This window comes from Mobula hypostoma, chromosome 8 (genome assembly GCF_963921235.1).
Source record: "Mobula hypostoma chromosome 8, sMobHyp1.1, whole genome shotgun sequence".
NCBI classification, from domain to species: domain Eukaryota; kingdom Metazoa; phylum Chordata; class Chondrichthyes; order Myliobatiformes; family Myliobatidae; genus Mobula; species Mobula hypostoma.
In genome coordinates, this window is record NC_086104.1 from 34,133,751 (window position 1) to 34,154,120 (window position 20,370).

Below are 20,370 nucleotides of genomic sequence, written 5' to 3' on the forward strand. Positions count from 1 at the left end.
AGTGTTGGAGAATGTATGCTTATGCATTTTTATAAAAGGAACAAGAGTGAGGACTATTATCAAAATGGGGAGAAGATTCAAACATCAGAGGTGCAAAAGGACTTGGGAGTTCTCGTGTAAGTCTCCCAGAAGGTTAACTTACAGGTTGAGTCTGTGGTAAAGAAGGCAAATGCAATGTTAGCATTTATTTCAAGGGGAATAGAACATAAGAGCAAGGAAATAATGGTGAGCACAAACAAGAGAATATCTGCAGATGCTGGAAATCCAAGCAACGACAAAAGGCTGGAGGAACTGGGGAGGAACACTATGCCATCTACTCCTCATCTTCTTTTTCCTCCAGTCCTGCTGAAGGGTGTCGGCCCAAAACATTGACTGTACTTTTTCCATAGATGCTGCCTGACCTGCTCAGTTCTTCTAGCATTTTTCGTGTGTGTTGCTGAGATAATGGTGAGGATTTATAAGACACTAGTCATGTCACATTTGGAGTATTGTCAACAGTTTTAGGCCCCATATCTCAGAAAGGATGTGTTGCCATTGGAGAGAGTCCAGAAGAGGTTCACAAGGATGATTCCAGGAATTAAGGGGTTAACATATGAGAAGTGTTTGCAGCTTGGGGCCAAACTCACTGGAATTTCGAGGAATGTATGGAGATCTCATTGAAACCTACTGAATGTTAAAAGCACCAGATAGAGTGGATGTGGAGAGGATGTTTCCTATAGTGGGGGTATCCAGAACTACAGGGCACAACCTCAAAATTGAGGGGCAAACTTTAAGAACAGAGCTAAGGAGGAATGTTTTTAGCCCGAGAGTGGCAAATCAGTGGAATACTCTGCCACAGACTGTGGTGGACGCCAAGTCTGTAGGTATATTTGAAGCAGAGTTAGATAGTTTCCTGATTGGTCAGGGCATCAAAGGATATGGCAATTAGGCAGGTGCATGGGGTTGAGTGAGATCCGGAATCAGCCATGATGGAATGGCGAGGCAGACTCAATGGCTGAATCGCCTAATTCTGCTCCTATGTCTTGTAGAACGATCAACCTAACTTGTTTTGTATTTTAAGAGTAATTAGCTAGGAAGATACACAATTTTTTTCTCGTTGTTGGGGAGTCTAGGACAAGAGGGTGCAACACAGATCCTCACAGAATATCATGAGAATTCAAGCTGATTATAAACCCATGACCCCACAGTTTTTTGTTGATTAACTTTAATGGATGAAATTAAGTTTTAGTCAAGTCTGTATGTGAAATTTATCGAAGGCTTTCTGCAAGCAGACAATGATGCAACTAATTTTTTAAGACCATAAGACACAGGAGCAAGAGCCTAATCAAGAGCCAATCAACCTCTGTTTTAAATATACTCAATGACTTGGCCTCCACAGCCATCTATGGCAACTAATTCAACATATTCACTATCCACTGGTTAAAGAAATTCCTTCTTCCCCACTGTTCTGAACAGACACCCCTCTATTCTAAAGCTGTATCCTCTGCTCCTAGACTCACCCACTGTTGACAGAATTGATGGCTTTGTGGCTAAGTTTGCAGGCGATACAAAGATAGGGCAGGTAGTTTTGAGAAAGCAGAGAGACCACAGAAGGACTTAGATAGATTATCAGAATCAGATTTATTATCACCATGATGTGACATGAAATTTGTTAACTTAGCAGCAGCAGTTCAATGCAATACATAATTTAGAAGAGAAAAACAAAATAATAATAAATAGAATAAAAAATAATAAACAAGTAAAGCAATTACAGTATTCATATATTAAGTAAATTAAAAACTTGCAAGGAGAATGGGTGAAGAAGTGGCTTATAAAATACAGTGTTAGGAAATGTATGGTCATTCACTTTGGTAAAAGAAATAAAAGGGTAGACTAGTTTCTATATGGAGAAAACATTGAAAAATCTAAGGAAAAAAGGGACTTGGAAGTCCTTGTGCAGTATTCCCTAAAGGTTAACTTGCAGGACGAGTTGGTGGTGAGGAAGCAAATGCGGTGTCAGCATTCATTTCAAGAGGACAAGAGTATAAAACAAGAACATAATGTTGAAGCTTTGTAAAGCACTGGTGTGGCCTCACTCAGAGTACTGTGAGTAGTTTTGGGACTTATATCTTAGAAAGGATAAGCTAACATTGGAGAGGGTTTAAAGGACGCTAGCAAAAATGATTCTGGGATTGAAAGGCTTATCATTTGAGGAGCTTTTGATAGCTCTGGGTCTCTGTACAGCAGAATTCAGAAGAATGAGGGAAGACCTTATTAAAGCCTATCAAATTGTTGAAAGGCCACAATAGAGTGGATATGAAGAGGATGTTTCCCATGGAGGAGAGTTTAAGACCAGAGGACACAGCCTCAGAATAGAAGACATCCTTTTAGAATGGAGAAAAGGAGGAATTTCTTCAGCCACAGAGTGGTGAATCTGTGGAATTCATTGCCACAGTTGGTTGTGGAGGCCAAGACATTGGGTATACTTAAGGCAGAAGTTGATAGATTCTTGATTAGACAGGGCATGAAGGAGATTGGGGCTGAGAGAGAAAATTGATCAGCCATGATGAAATGGCAGAACAGATTCAATGGGCCAAATGGCCTAACTCTGCTCCTATATCTTACGGCCTACAGAAAACATCCTCTCCACATCCACTCTATCCGGGCATTTCAATATTCAATAGGTTTCAATAAGATTCCCCCCTCATTTTTCTAAACTCAAGCAATTGCAGGCCTGTGCCTCGTACATTAACCCCTTCATTCCCAGAATCATTCTTGTGGATGTCCCTTGGACCCTCTCCAATGCCAGCGGAACTTCTCTTAGATGAGGAGCCAAACATTGCTCACAATACTCCAGTGAGGTCTGACCAATGCTTTATAAACCCTCAGCATTACACCCCTGATCTGATACTCCAGTCCACTCGAAATGAACATTGTATTTGTCTTCCTCATCTCCAACTCAGTCTGCAAGTTAGCCAAGGGAATCATGCATAAGGACTCGCAAGTCCCTTTGCACCTCTGATTTCTGAATTTTCTCCCCATTTAAACAATAGTCTATGCTTTTATTCCTTCTACCAAAGGTGCATGACCATTCAATCCCCTACACTACATTCCATCTGTCACTTCTTTTGACCAGTTCTGTAATCTGTCTGTGCCTTTCTGCAGACCTCCTGCTTCCTCAACAGTAACTGTACCTCCACCTATCATTGTATCGTCTGCAAACTTGGCCACAAAGCCTTCGATTTCTTCATCCAAATCACTGCCATAACGCGAACAGAAGTGGTCCCAACAATGACTGCTGCAGAACACCACCAGTCACCAGCAGCCAGCCAGAAAATGTTCCCGTTATATCTGCTCTTTGCCTCCTGCCAGTCAGCTAATCTTCTATCAATTCTAGTACCTTTCCCATAATACCATGGGCTCCTTTCCTGTTAAGCCGCCTCACGTGCGGCACCTTTCAAAGGTCTTCTGAAAATCCAAATAAACAATATCCACAGACTCTCCTTTGCCTATCCTGCTTGTTAGTTCCTCAAAGAATTCCAAAATATTTGTCAGGCAAGATATTCCACTATACTGATTTTGGCCTATTTAGTCACGTGCCTCCAAGTATCTCAAAACCTCATCCAACATCTTGTCAACCACTGAAGTCAGGTTAACTTGCCTATTATTTCCTTTCTTCTGCCCCCCTCCCTTCTTAGAAGAGCAGAGTAACATGTGCAATTTTCCACTCCTCCAGAACCATTCCAGAATCTAGTGATTTTTCAAAAATCCTTACTAATGATTCCACAAGCTCCTCAGCTACCTCTTTCAGAACCCTGGGGTGTAGTCCATCTAGTCCAGGTGACGTATATACCTTCAGACCTTACAGCTTCCCAAGCACCTTCTCCTTATTAATAGCAACTACACTATCTTCTGCCTCCTGACTCTTTCGAATTTCTGACATACTGCAAGCATCTTCCACAGTGAAGATTGACAGAAAATACTTAAGTTTATCCTCCATTTCTTTTTCTCCTATTACTATCTTTCCAGCATCATTTTCAAGAGGTTTGCTAATTACTCTCACTTCTGTTTTACTCTCTATATATCTGAAAAACTTCTGGTATTCTCCTTTATATTATTGGCTATCTTACCCTCATATTTCATCTTTTCTCTCCTTATAGCTTTTTTAGTTGCCTTCAGCAGGTTTTTGAAAGTTTCCTATTCCTAACTTCCCACTAATTTTTGCTATATTATATGCCCTCCCTTTTCCTTTTATGCTGTCTTTGAATTCCCTTGGCAACTATAGTTGCCTCATCCTCCCTTTCAAATACTTTTTATCATGTGTAACTTTCCAGTCCTCTAGGGCCATTACAGAATCTAGTGATTCTTGAAAGATCATTATGAATACCTTGAGGGTGTAGTCCATCTGGTCCAGGAGACTTATCTACCTTCAGAACTTTCAGCTTCCCAAATACCACCTTAGTAATAGCAACTACACTCACTTCTGCCCCCTCACACCCTTGAACTTCCAGCATACTGCTAGTGTCTTCCACACTGATGTAAAATACTTAAGTTTGTCCCTTATTACCTCTCCAGTGTCATTTTCCAGCAGTCCAATATCCTATCTCACCTCTCTTTTACTCTTTATATATCTGAAAAACTTTTGGTATCCTTTAATATTTTTGGCTAGCTTACCTTCATATTTCACCTCGTCTCTCCTCATTGTTTTTTTTTTGGTTGCCTTTTATTGGTCTTTAAAAGCTTCCCAATCCTCCAACTTCCCACTAATTTTTGCTATATTATATGTCCTCCCTTGCTTTTATGCTGCATTTGACTTCCTTTGTCAGCCATGGTTTTTATCTTCCCTTTAGAATACTTCTTTATCTTTGGAATGTATCTGTCCTGCACCTTCTGCATTGCTCCCAGTAATTCAGTCAGTAGTTCTGCCATCATCTCTGCTGGGGTCCCCATCCAATCAACTTGGCCAGCTCCTCTTTCATGCTTCTAATTTCCTTTACTCCACTGTAATACTGATAAATCTGACTTCAGCTTCTCCTCTCAAACCGCAGTGTGAATTCTATCATATTATGATCATTGCCTCCTGAGGATTCCTTTAAGCTTCCAGATCAAATGTGGTTCATTGCACATCACCTAATCTGGAATAGCATATCCCCTAGTGGACTGAACCACAAGCTGCTCTAAAAAGGCATCTCTTAGGCACTCTACAAAGTCCTTCTCTTGGGATCCAGCACCATGCTGATTTCCCCAATCTACCCGCATATTGAAATCCCCCAGGGCTATCATATCATTGCCCTTTCTAATGCCTTTTCTATTTCCCATTGTAATTTGTATTCCACATCCTGGCTACTATTTGGATGCCTGTACATAGCTCCCATCAGGGACTTTTTCACCTTTGAAGTTTCTTAACTCTACCCACAAGGATCATACATCTTCCAATCCTGTGTCACTTCTTTTAATTTTTTAATCAACAGTGCCACCTCACAGCCTCTGCAAACCTGCCCATCCTTTTGGTACAATGAATATCCCTAGATGTTAAGGTTCCAACGATCATCTTCCAGTCACAGCTCAGTGATGACCACTATGTCATACTTGCCGATCTCTAACTGTGCTACAAGATGATCTACCTTATTGGGTGTACTGTGTGCATTCAAATATATAGCCTTCAGTCCTGTATTCATCACCCTTTTCGATTTTGCCCCCATGTTACTTTTCAATTCGATCCCACTGACTGCAATTTTGCCTGATCAACTGCCTGTCCTTCATCACAGTCTCACTATACACTGCATCCACTTGTATACCCATTGCCCCATCCTCACCCCATCACTCTGATTCCCATCCCCCTGTCACTTGTATACCCACTGCCCCATCCATCAATCTGATTCCCATTCCCCTGCCACTTGTATACCCGCTGCCCCATCACTCTGATTCCCATCCCCCTGTCACTTGTATACCCGCTGCCCCATCCATCAATCTGATTCCCATTCCCCTGCCACTTGTATACCCGCTGCCCTAGCACTCTGATTCCCATCCCCCTGCAACTTGTATACCCACTGCCCCATCCATCACTGATTCCCATCCCCCTGCCACTTGTATACCCGCTGCCTCATCACTCTGATTCCCATCCCCCTGCCACTTGTATACCCCGCTGCCCCATCACTCTGGTTCCCATCCCTCTGCCAACTTGTATACCCGCTGCCCCATCCATCACTCTGATTCCCATCCCCCTGCCACTTGTATACCCACTGCCCCATCACTCTGGTTCCCATCCCTCTGCCAACTTGTATACCCGCTGCCCCATCCATCACTCTGATTCCCATCCCCCTGCCACTTGTATACCCCGCTGCCCCATCACTCTGGTTCCCATCCCTCTGCCAAATTGTATACCCGCTGCCCCATCACTCTGATTCCCATCCCCCTGCCAACTTGGTTGAAACCCTTCCCAACAGTTCTAGCAAACCTGCCCATAAGGATAATGGATCCCCCAGAAACAGGAGTAACCTGTCCTTTTTGTACAAGTCATAAATTCCGCAGATAAGATCGCAATAATTCAGGAATCTGAAATCCTGCTCCCTACATCAGTTCTTTGGTTATGCATTCATCTGCCTAGTCATCCTATTTTTACCCCCACTAGCTCGTGGCACAGACAGCAATCCAGAGATAACTACCCTGGAGGATGCTTTTCAGCTTTTCATCTAACTCCCAATATTCTCTCTTCAGGATCTTCTTCCTTTCCTACCTATGTCATTGGCACCAATATGTATCATGACTTCTAGCTGCTCACCCTCTTTCTTCAGAATGCTGTGGGCCCAATCTGAGACATTCCTGGTCCAGACACCTGGGAGGCAACATACCATATAGACGCCTTTTTTACATCCACAGAATCTCCTGTCCTCTCCGATAACTATGGAATCCCCTATCACTATTGCACTCCTCTTCTCTCCCCCTTCCCTACAGTGTCAGGGACCCAGTCACCGCAGCTTCCCCTTCATAGGTCGTATTTAGAGTGGCATACTTATTATTGAGGGGAACCGCCACAGCGGTACTCTGCATTTACTGCCTATTCCCTTTCCCTCTCCTGACAGTCACCCACGTACCTAGCTCCTGTAACTTAGTGGTGACTGCCTCTCTGTAGCTCCTATCACTCCATTCTCCCGTATGAACTGAAGGCCATCAAGCTACGTTCCTTAACATGGTCTCTAAGGAGACGCAGCTCGATGCACTTCATGCAGATGTAGTTATCAGGGAGACTGGAGGTCCCCCAGAGTTTCCACATCTCACACAAAAAACATACCTCTAACTCTGGACCCATTCTACTAGCTATTAATACATAGCTAGTGTGCTGAAAAGGGAACAAAAAACTTACTAGAAACTTACTTAGAACCTCTCCTTGTGCTTTCCCAAGACTGTTTAAACAAAGCCTCCCACTCTAACATTGGCCTACTCCAACAGTAGCTGCTCGACTTACACCTCCCTTCTCTTATTGTCTCAAATAAAGCTCACTCCCAATGAAATATGTTCTTTTCAAATGCCGCCTGCCTTGCAACTATGTTTCTCTCTCACTCACTACTTCAAATTAAATCTTCGCAACACAAGATTCTTGCAGTGTATAGACAAAATGGTTGAATGCAATTGGGATACAAATCTGTCATCCTTTCACTGAAGAGTAACATGCTCAAGGACCCAAATGGTCTGTTCCGATGTTCCATCATAATACACTCGAATAAAATAAGAACAGATTTTTCAAATTCCCATTAGAGGGAACTGCAAGAGGTAGCAAATGACATCTAAGTTAATATGAAAATTGTCAATAGTGATTTTTCTTTTAAAAACATATAAACTACATGTTTAGATTTTTTAATGTGACAGAGAATTTAAAACAGAATGAAACATTTAAAATGCTTTCACTATCATTCTGTACTTGTAAATTTGATATTTAGCCGTGTTTATTATGCAAATCTATCCTCCACAGATGTGCAATGATTTTTGCATGATCTTTATTCTGCCAGAACAATGATCACATTGCAGAAATGGAGAATCTTACATTAAGAGGTAAAGTTTACAGTGTATACCATCCTGAAACAATCACAATTATTGCTGGTTATTATATTGCTTTTTTGCAAAGAGAGTAAAGGCAATGAAAGCTCTTTTCTGCCTATGAACAGAACTGCAAAATTCAAAAAAATCAAGTACTTAATAACTGGCATAGATTGTGAATCTAAGAACAATGAAACTTAAATTTCTCAGAACATTTCTTTTACTTGTTAGATGAGGAAAATTCTGTCACAACAGCACACTGTGTGTCATTAAGACATCTTTAATTCAATTATAAGCAAACTCAGACATGTCACATATGTTAAACGCAATTGTTTTACATGGCTGCAAGGCACGCGACTGATTTGCGGACATCAGCGTCACCATTCCAGTGACAGAAATGGCATGACATTTTATGGAACAAAAAAGTAACAAAAGCAGTTATGTGCATCATAGTTAAGTGAATAGAACAGAAAGTACAGCATACTGCCAAAGTAGATGTTTCTCCTGCTAAGTATGTGGAAAATAAAAGTGACAAAATTCATTGTTTATTCTCACAGAATATTCAAAGGGCATTTGGTACTGGACCATGCAACAATGCTGTTAACCCCACAAATAAACGTTCAGCACAATGCTGAAAACAGTCCAAATATTAACTAAAGTCAATATTGAATGACCAATGAAGTCATTTCTAAAGTTAAAATAATTCAACATTACCTTACAGATAAAATGTAATTTCACTGTAAGACAATCAGAACTCTCTTTGGTAATCAAAAATGTGGAAAATTTACACATCACACCATGTACCAAAGTGAATCCAGAAGCAAAATCAGAACTGTACAAGTGAATGAGGCCAGACCATCCTCAACCATTTGTTCTCAATCCAAAATGGGCCAAGTGTAAATGGAAGTTAATTCCTGTAGTTATAAATAAGTTTTCAGCTTCCATTAACCTCCAAATGTGATTGCATTTTTTAAATACACAGATGGTTGGATGAACGGTAATTCTTTAACACTAGAAGAAGAGCTTAGTATTGAAACACCCATCCATGTCTTTATCAAATCCAAACTCAAGTATTCAAATGCTCTCTTGGCTAGTTTCCTAACCCCTGAAAGTATCAATTCATCTAAATATTTATGTCTACAAATACCCTGTACAATTCTATTTACCGATATTGCAAATCCTACATAAGCTCAGCAAACTCTTTGTTGTCTTGCCCACCCTATCGATTTACTTTCTCCTGCCTTACAGCACATCTCTTACAAAAACTCAGGACTCCAGTCCATCCTCCATCTTCACTGCACTACTCATTTCTCACAATAATACACATCCCTACCATGCCTTTAGTTGTCTAAAAATTGCAGTCTCAAAATCCAACTTCAAAATCTACCTTTAAGTATTACACCTCCGTGCTATATCTGAAAAGCTTTTTCCTGTGGTAAAGAAGGTTCTATTTAAAATCATATTGCTTTTTTTTTTTACAAAATATACCGGATACCAAATGAGGTTTTGCCTTCAGAGATAAATATGACGGCGGTTATGCGCATCCAAGTACATCAACTTACATTTCATCCACTAAATTTCTGTGTAACTACTATGTTGCAACTAAACAGAAGGTGTGTATTTGTTTGCACGAATGAACATACTTTCCCACTAAAACCCCTATCCACTGCATGAGTTAGAGACTAATGATGTGTCTGGGCCTGTATTTGATGGAGTTCAGATGGAAGGGGAGTGAATCGCATTGAAATCTACTGAATACTGATAGGCCTGGTATGGAATAGACATGCAGAGTAAGCTCATTAGTATAAGTCTAAAGGACTTAAAGGATGAAGATGAGGAGGGTTTTCTTCAGCTATATGTGGTGAAACTATGGAATCATTATCACAAAAGGCCGTGGAGGCCAAAACACCAGGTTTATTGAAAGCAGAGACTGATTGATAATGGAAGTTATGAGTTACAAGAATGCAAGAGAATGGTGTTGAAAAAAATTAGCCATGATTGAAGACTGGAGAAAACATGATGGGCTGAATAGTCAGTTGCACCTATATTTGATTACGATGGTCTGATGGCAGATCCCTCCATTCTCTGCATATTCATATGCCTACATAAGAACCTCTTAAACACCTCTATCACGCCGCTCCACTATCACTATCCTTAGCAGTGCCTTCAAAGCACCCTCCACTTTCAAAAAAAACATTGTCCCATACTTCTCCTTTGAACCTACCTTCTTTCACCTTAAATGCATGCGCTCTAGTATAAGGCATTTCGACCCTGAGAAAAAGATACCTGCTTTCTACCCATCTGTGCCTTTCATAATTTGATAGTTTTCTATCAGGTCTTCCCTCAGCCTCCACTGCTCCAGAGAGAGAAAAAAACAAGTTTCTCCAACATCTCCTTTTACTGTCCACCTACTAATCTAGGCAGCATCCTGGTAAACCTCTTCTGCACACTCCCCAAGCCTCAATATCTTTCCTTTAATGGAGCAACCATCACTGAGAACAATACTCCAGTGCAGCGTAATGTGCGTGTTATAAAAATGCAACACTTTTTCACTCATGAACTCAGTGCCATTGCTAATAAATAAAGGCAGACATGTCACATGCTACAAGTTCATAGTATTACAGGAAAGATTCTAGCATGGACAAAGCAGTGGCTGATTGGCAGGTGGCAAGGAATGAGAAGAAACGGAGCCTTTTCTGATTGGCTGCCAGGGACTAGTGGTGTTCCACAGGGGTCTGTGTTGGGACCAATTCTTTTTACGTTGGATGTCAATGATTTGGATGATGAAATTGATGGGTTTGTTGCTAAGATTGCAGATGATATGAAGATATGGTATGCTGGGAATTGTATGGGCTTGCTCTTTGGCAGAAGCAATGAAAGAGTAGAGAAGAGCAAAAACAAAAAACTGAGTCGCCAAAGGGACTTGGTAGTCCTTGTGCAGGATTCCCAAAAGTTAATTTGCAGGTTGAGTCTGTGGTGAAGAAGACAAATGTAGTGTTAGCATTCATTTCAGGAGGACTGGAATATAAAAGTAAGGATATAATGTTGAGACTTTATAAAGCACTGGTGAGGCCTCACTTGGAATACTATATTGTGAACAGTTTTGGACCCCTTATCTTAGAATGGGTGTGCTGAAACTGGAGATGGTTCAAAGGAGGTTCACAAAAATGATTACAGGATTTAATGGCTTGCTATATGAAGTGTGTTTGATGACTCTGGGCCAGCATTTGCTGGAATTCAGATGAATGAGTGGTGACCTCATTGAAACCTATCAAATGGTGGAAGGCTTTGATAGAGTGGATGCAGAGAGGATGTTTCCTATGGTGGGAGAGTCTGACCAGAGGACACAGTCTTAAATTAGAGGGCTATCCTTTAAGAATGGGGATGAAAAGACATTTCTTTAGCCAGAGTGGTGAATCTATGGAATTCTTTGCCAGATTCAGCTGTGGAGGCCAAGTCTTTATGTATATTTCAGACAGAGGTCGATAGGTTCTTGATTGGTCAGGGCATGAAGGGATACAGGGAGATGGCAGGAGATTAGGACCGACAGGGAAATTGGATCAGCCATGATGAAGTAGCAGAGAAGACTTAATAAGCCTAATTCTGCTCCTATATCTTACGGTCATGTTCCTTCTTTACTACCCTATCAACTTGAACAGCCACTTTCAGAGAGCTATGGATTTGGACTCCAAGACCTTTCTGTACTGATGTAGTAATAGATTTTTCTGAAGTTAAAAAGCTTCTACTCTCTTCAAAAGTCTTAACAATCTTTAACATATTTCTCTTACCTGGTGATGATGTATATTTCCAATACTACTGCTGAAGTTGTGATACAGACGGAACTTCTCAGTATCTTTTTTGTTTCCATCTTTCTCTTTTGCAGTTGCTTTAGTCAAAGTTGACTGAATAAAAACAGTATTTGGTTCACACCTACAAACACAGGTCAAAGTATCAATATCAATTTGCATTATCGACTTGCATATCCCCATTATTTAGAAGATAGGTGGCATATGCAACAGAGTTTTAAATCAAACTACTTATCCAAAATTCACAACTTAAGATTCACGTTCACACCCAATTCAAAGCCTAGTCTGCAAAAATTTTCTAAAACCTAAAAGTTACATCATAGAAACAAACCACTATGCCTAAAAAGATCATATCAGTAAATTTGCAACTGAATGAAACTAATTTTATCTGGACTTACAAACTAGCTAAAAGATATACCATGTTGTACCTGTCTAAGGGGGAGATAAAGATAAGGGAGTAGTGGTGGGGGTGGGGGGGGGGAGAAGGAGGAGCACTGGGCAGCAAGCAGGGCAGCAAAGGGATTACGGGCTTAAATTACTTATAATCACCTGATCCTCAATTTCTCATAATTAATGATCACAAAATCACCTCATCTCCTACTAACCCACCGTTCTCTTAAACTTAGCATGAAGTACATTATAGTTGTTGTACAGCAATGTGTCACTTCTGTATTTGGCATATCATGAGAAATCTGCACTGAAGAAATTGTGCTATCTCTGGGCCTGGCCCGCGCATTATTGCCATTCACTACCGTAGTAGAGTGTTAGCTGGTACAAAAATGAAAGCGATTTTGCTCAGCAACAACTCTGCTCAAAGACAAATCGATGAAATGTCTGGGAATGTGGAATAGACATTGTTCAACATACTTAGAACAACAGAATTTGCTCTGCAGTTGGATGAGTCAACTCTGCCAGGCCGGGAGTCTTCGCTTCTTGGTTATAGTTGCTTCATGAAAGATGAAAGTGTGGTTCATCAAGTGTTGTTATTTGCAAAGGAACTAGATACAGATACGAAGGAGCAGTCAATACTTCAAGTTGTTGAGCAAATTTTCAAAGAGAAGGACATTCTGCTCACCAACATTCTTGTTTGTGCAACAGGGTACCATCAATGAAAGGACAGCACCATGGCGTTACTACTTTCTCAAAAGAAAGCCGTACCCAACATACTTACCTAACATACTGTATAATTCATAGACAATATCTTGTCTCAAAAGACCAAGTGATTGGTTGCACAAGTCATTAAATACTGTTATCATGGCAGTAAATAAAATCAAGTCCCAGCCCTCAATTCTCGACTATTACGAGTGCTTTCTATTGGGAATGATGAACAGTTTGAACGGTCGCTGTTGCACACAAAAGTCAGATGGCTCTCAAAAGGAAACTACCCGAGACACTTTTAAGAGCTTTTTGAAACAGTGAAAAAATTCTTTAAGGACTCAAAGGCTTCATTCGATAATCAACGCAAGAGTATTGACATTGCTTGTTTGCCAGAATTATTTGCAAAGTTTAGTGCAAATCGATCTTTAATTGCAAGGAAATAAAGTGAATATTATCAAAGTCATATCAGTCATCTCTACATTTCTGTCCAAGTTAACCTTATTTAAAGTGCAACATTTGCCATCTCGACCTTTTCCAATTTCTGGACCTCTCTGAGTTGGAAAAGAAAGAATAACAGATAATGATCTTCAATCATACTGTGTCCATCTGGATGAGCTGCATAAAGACATGTCAGAGAAATTTCTGGATCTTCTTTCAATCAAAACTAGATTGGATAAATCCATTTCCGAACACGTAATGAGGAATTAACAGGAAGGATGGAGGAAGAACTGATCTCACTGCAAAAAGACTGAGCTGAAGCAGAGATTCAAAAAAATCATATCAAGACTTCTGTTTGCAGGAAGTTATCCGGCACTGTGGAAAAAGGTCAAGACATCCTTCATTGTCTTTCCAATATCATATTTAGTGAGCACTGTTTCAGTGCAACTTCTTTCAAGGCACAAAACAAACTGCAAAATACTGAATGTGGGGATCGGAAATTTCTTCTGAGTGACATTCAGCCTGATGTTGAGAAGCTGATATCACTGTATCAAGCTCATCCATTTCATTGAAAGGGAAAAAGCAATGAAGACATAAATAGTTGGGACTATTAATGTACACTCAAAAATTGTTGATGAAAATAATTTTTACTGTAATGAAAGAAATAATTTTATTAGATTTAAATAGATTTGAATCATTTTTCCAATTATTTGTCACTGCTTTGAATTTGCAGTTCCTATTTTCTTTCACTGTGCATCATAAATCAAAATTCTTTATAGTTTTTATGTAATAGCCAGAGAGTGGTGTGGTAGCCAAGGAGGCGGTCATCAAATAAAATCTGGGAACCACTGGCCTGGACATTTCTTGAATGCTGTCTGCAACTCTACTTCCACAAGTCTCAGGCAGTCTATTTCAGTCTAATCTCTGGGTGAAAAAGGTTCTTCTCAGATCTTCTCTAAATCTCGTACCCCCTACCATAAGTCACTGCCCTCAAGTTTTATCAAGCTCTGACGCGGGTAAATGTTTCATGCAGTCTTCCCTATCTATATCCTTCATTATTCGATATACCTCTTAACATCCTCCACTATAGGAAAAGCAGTCTAGTCTATCCAGTTTCCCTTCAAGTCTGAAATGCTTCATCCCAGGCAACATTCTGGTGAATCTCCTCTGCACCCTCTCCAGTACCTTTGCAACTTTCCAATAGTAAAGTGACCTGGAATGCACTCAGTACTCCATGTGAGGTCTGAGCAATGTGTTATAAGGTTTGAGCATACCTCCCTGTTCTTGTGTTCAATGTTCTGACTAATCAAGCCCAGTATGCCATGTAACTTTCTAACCACATTATGTACCTGTGCTGATATCTTCAAAGATATTTAAAATTATACAGAAAGATACCTCTGCTGCTTAATACTCCTTTGAACCCACCATTCAGATTGTATATCCTAGCTTCATTAGTACTCCTAAACTGCACCACCTCACATTTATCTACATTAAACTCCATCTGCCATAAACTACAATGTAGTAAAAGTGCATTAATGCACAGAAAATAAATAAATGCAGCTGAGATTTGTAGTTGGGAGTTTTAATGCTAAAAGCAACATGTGCTGTGAAAAATATGTCTTAGGCATAGCTTCCCTCCTGACACCTGATGAAAAGAGTATGTGTCAGTTCAAGTAAACATTAATTCTTCCCTTAGATCATCTCCCTTTATCAGAGTTTTCCCCTTGAAAAGAGCCCGTACCCCTTGGGCTTTGATTTAAAAAATATGCTTAATGTTGTTTTCAGTTCATGTTTTTTTTGTGGCTAATGGTTCAGTTATTTTTCAAAAGAAAATAAAACCAACACATGATAAAATAAATCGACTTAAAAATAAAACTGACATTTTAGGCAGAATGCTCAAGTCGAAGAGCAGCTCTGCCAGAAATGTGAAGTAGATTGCTGACATGCCGTCACAGTCGAGAAACTGAACTGCTGAAGAAAAACTTTCCTTCCATTCCTTCACATTTCACACACCAAACAAATGCAACAGCTTCCCAATTAGGCACTTAAAGCATTAAGAATAATATAATAAAATGCAAGTGTAACCCACTCCAATTAACCTGATACAGATCTCTTGATGTCTCAATCTACCTTGTATAGCAAAGATAAATCCTCGATCTCTCAATTTACCTTGTCATTGCCCTTGCACCTTAATTGTTGACCTGCACTAGACATTCTCAGTAACTTTAACACTATATTCTACATTGCTATTTTTCCTTTAGTACTATCTTGATGTAGTTATGTATGAAATAATTTAGTTGGATAGAATGCAATATTTTTCCACTGTATCTTGACACATATGACAACAATAAACTAATTATAAATTAATAGGCACAAGAGGACTGGCAATTATTTGCACTGGATCTCCAAATTCAACACTCAGGCTTGATGTTTCAATCTGACCTATTTCCCTTGATACTTGGGGGCAGAGCTACAATGGTGCTTGACAGCGACTTCTTCGAGCCCATCTGCGAAAACAACTTAATTTCTAGTTTTAATGTCTTTGTTTTCGAGGGGAATGGGGTTCTGTTGAAGACCCTGACCTACAGCTATACTCCAACTTTGGGTGTGCAGCCATTTTTCGATATCCCAAGGGCACGACCCAGAAGACTAGCGGCCTTCAGTGTTCTGAGGCTAAGCACAGGTCCAATGCCACTGATGACTAAAGGTGGTGACTGATCAGCATTTAGGAGGGAGATTGAAAATCTGGCTGAGTGGGGCCACAACAACCTCTTTCTTTCTCACTGTCAGCAAGACCAAGGGGTTAATTATTGATTTCAGCACGAAGAACCCGGAGACAGACCTCATCGGGAAATCAGAGGTGGGGAGGTCACCACATTTAAATTCTTCAGTGTTATAATTTCAGAGAATCTGTCCTGGGCCCAGCAATTACAAAAAAGAAAGCATGGCAGTGTCTCTACTTTCTTAGAAGTTTATGAAGATTCAGCATATCATCTAAAACTTTGACCAATTGCGACAGATGTGCAGTGTAGAGCATATTGACTGGTTGCAATCATGGCTTGGTATGGAAACACCAATCCCTTGAATGGAAATGCTTACACAATGTAGTGGATGCAGCCCAATCCATCCCAGGTAAAGCCCACCCTGCAATTGAACACACCTACACAGAGGCCTGCCGCAGGAAAGCAGCATCTATCAAGGACCTCCACCATTCAGGACATGCTCTCTTCTCACTGTTACCATCAGGAAGGAGGTAATGGAGCTTCAGGACCCACACTCACCAGGTACAGGAACAGTTATTAACCCCCAACCATCAGGCTCTTGAACCAGACAGAATAACTTTGCTCAACTTCATTTGCCCCATCACTAAACTATTAACACAAACTATGGACTCATATTCAGGGACTCTTCATCTCATGTTTTCAACATTTCTTATTTATCATTATTTCTTTTTTTACTTTTTGTATTTGCACAGTGTGGTTGTCTGTCCATCCTGCTGGGTGTGATCTTTCATTGGTTCTATCATGTTTCATGTATTTGCTGTGATTACCCACAAGAAAATGAATCTCATGTTGTATATAGTGACATACATGTTCTTGGATAATAATTTTACTTTGAACTTTGAAATACCCCTGCAAAAGATGCTGCAGGCTGAGGACCAGAAAATGAGACTGGTGTATATAGGTACTGGATGGCTTGAATGGACAGAGGGGGCTAATGAGCTTCTTTCCATACTATACGGTTCTGAGTAACAAAAGTGAAAACAATTGGACTCATTCAAGAATCTATAACTCAGAATTTATTCTCCAATTCTGAAGGATAAATGGCCTAAAAGGTTAGTTAAATCTCTTTCTCTCTGCTAAACTGCTGCCTGTATACTTTAAACATTTTTGATTTTAATCCATTCAATAGTTTGAAATAAGTATCTTTTTTTGGAATATGATTTTTCTCTTGCTAACTTCACAATATCGGACAGCCAGAATAAATGAATAGTATGGAACAATGCAAACAAAACCAAATTGAAAAGACCCAGAAAGGGATTGCTAATCTAGTTTTCTTTTATTTTGAATACTACATTAAAAATGCTATGTTCATGAGAGGGTTTGATTGCAGCAAACAAAACACATAAGCAAACAGCAAGCATCTCCCTCACTCAACCAGCTAAAATTGTTTTGACCAGAGATAATCATTAAGCTGTTTCTGATGAAAGGTGTTTGATCGGAAACATTAACTCTTGTTTCTTTCCACTGATTTTAATTGTCTCTCTGAGCGTATCCAGCATTTTATATTTTTATTGCTATGGTCTCCACTGCTGACTTGTACTGAATCACAATATGCATTAAGGAACTGGACTGTCATAGGTACAGAACGCCAGCTGAAGTGATAGATAAATCTGTGTTTAGTGACTCAGAATGACATGAATAGTACCATGACATACTTCGTCTCTAAGATTGAACCCAGGTTTCCACATTTCAATCACTTAGTATGTTATTTCAGAGCTGCTGCCATCTCTAAGATCTTATGAAAACCACCCAGACTAAAGCCTTTAGAAAGATGATAATACTAATTTACACAAACTACATCTGTTCAAAATAACTAATTCTTCATACAAGTGATGTGCATAGTTACACAAACTCCAAGAGTAAATGCTGCTAGGCTATCTTTAGCCATAATTTGAAGTATCGAGTGAGAGGGAAGAGCCACTTGTTCTTTTCAAGGCAAGAGCCATTTGAAAAGAACAAGTCTTGTCAAGAGTATGTCACAAATTGAAGCAGCGAAGAAGAGAAAGAGAGTGACCTCATTGTAAGGTGGGAGCTATTTGAAAAGAACAAGTTTCATCAGGAGTGAGTTCCTCTTGAAACAATAAAAGAGGAGGTGAAGGTGGAACCACCATTGTTGGAGTGGACTCATGTTAAGAGTGGGAGGCTTTGGCAAGCTCAAGTGGAGGTGCTAAGTTTGTTACACATAACTTTTTTCTCTTCTTTTTTGTTGTCTATCAGTACATTGCTACTGCACTGAGAATGGGTCCTGAGTTAGTGGTAATTTTTTTTTCCCCAGAGGGATGTGGGAACTCTGGAAGATCTCGTCTTCCTGGAAATTATATCTGCACAAAATGCATCAAGCTGTAGCTAAAATAGAGACCCTCAAGCTGCAGGAGGCAGGTGTCTGGGTGACTGTCAGGAGAGGGAAAGGGAATATGCAGCCAAAGCTGAATACCTCTCTGGCCTTTCCCCTCAATACAAGTATATCACTTTGGATATTGTTGGAGGAGGAAATGACCTACTGGGGAAATCTGTAGTGACCAGAGCAATGAGTCTGGCTCTTTGGTTCAGAAGGGAAGTTTTGGGGGGGTAGGGGGGGAGAGGAGTGCAGGAGTGATAGAGGATACCATAGCTAGAGGAGCAAACCGAAGATTCTGTGGACATGAAAGACACCTGGATGGAATGTTGCCTCTTAAATGCCAGGGTTAGGGATGTCTCAGATCAAGTCCCCAGTGTTTTAAAGGGGGAGGGAGCCGGCTAAAGTTAATTGGAAGGGGACGTTAGCAGGGATGACAGCAGAACAGCAATGTCTGGAGTTTCTGGGGGCAATTTGGAAGTCCCAGGATAGATACACCACAAAAATGAAGAAGTATCCTAAAGGGAAAATAAAGTAACCTTGGCTGACAAGGGAAGTCAAAGACACCATAAAAACAAAAGAGAGGGCATATAATATAGCAAAAATTAGTAGGAAGTTCAAGGATTGGGAAACTTTTTAAAACTAACAGAAGGCAAGTAAAAAAGCCAAAAGGAGAGAAAAGATGAAATGCGAAAGTAAACTGGCTAATGATATAAAAAAAAGGATACTAAAACATTTTTCAGATATATAAAGAGTAAAAGCAAGGAGATAATGGATATCTGACTGCGGGAAAATGACGCAGGATAGATAGTAATGGCAGACAAAGTTATGGTGGGTGAACTTATTAAGTATCTCGCATCTGTCTTCATCGTGGAGGACACTGTCAGTAGGAAGGCAGATAAGTCACCTGAACCAGACAGACGACACCCCGGGTTCTCAAAGAGATAGATGAAGAGATTGTGGAGGCATTATTATGATCTTTCAAGAATCTCTAGATTCTGGAATGGTTCTGGAAGACTGGACAATTGCAAATGTCACTCCACTCTTTAAGGGAGGTAGAAGAGGAAATTATAGGCAAGTTGTTCAGTGGTTGAGAAGATATCAGAGTCCATTATTAAGGATGACGTTTCAGGGTACATGGAGGCACGTGATAAAATATGCCAAAGTCAGCATTTTTTCCTTAAATGGAAATCTTGCCAGACAAATCTGTTGGGATTCTTTGAGGAAATAACAGGCAGGATAGATGAAGGAGAATCAGTGGATATTGTTTACTTGGATTTTCACAAGGCCTTTGACAAGGTGCCACACATATGGCTGCTTAACAGGATAAAAGCCCACAGACAATTGGCTGACTGGCAGGAGGCAGAGTAGGAATAAAGGGCACCTTTTGCAGTTGGCTGCCGGTGACTAGTAGGTTCAGTGTTAGAACCACTTCGTTTCATGGTATCCTGCTCCTATATCTTAGAGACTTCTGGTCTACATTTCAATAATTTGGATGAAAGAATTGATGGCTTTGTGGCCAAGTTTGTGGACGACAGGAACGTAGGTGGAGCGGCAGGTAGTGTTGAAGAAGCCAGAACTCTGCAGAATGACCAAGACAGAATGGGATAACGGGCAAAGAAGTGGCAGATGGAATATAGTGTAGGGAAGTATATGGTTATGCACTTTGGGAGAAAATATAACTGCATAAACTATTTTCTAAACAGGGAGAAAATTCAATAATCAGAGATGCAGAGGGACTTGAGAGTCCTTGTGCAGGATTCTCTAAAGGTCATCTTGCAGGTTGTACTGTCGGTAAGGAAGGAAAATAGGCTGGTCCTGGACTTATTTCATAATTTACATATTACTATTTAACTATTATGGTTCTATTACTATTTATTATTTATGGTGCAACTGT

At 40.2% G+C, this 20,370-nt stretch overlaps 1 protein-coding gene across 3 annotated transcripts in view; it reads right to left on the minus strand.

Moving 5' to 3' along the window:
* srbd1 (S1 RNA binding domain 1) overlaps positions 1-20,370 on the minus strand; it is a 319,766-nt gene that overhangs the window by 269,813 nt on the left and 29,583 nt on the right. For all 3 annotated transcript variants that reach the window (XM_063055672.1, XM_063055670.1, XM_063055671.1), the window contains exon 10: positions 11,802-11,943. In XM_063055672.1, the coding sequence (XP_062911742.1) occupies positions 11,802-11,943 (142 nt within the window). The remainder of the gene's footprint in view (positions 1-11,801; positions 11,944-20,370) is intronic.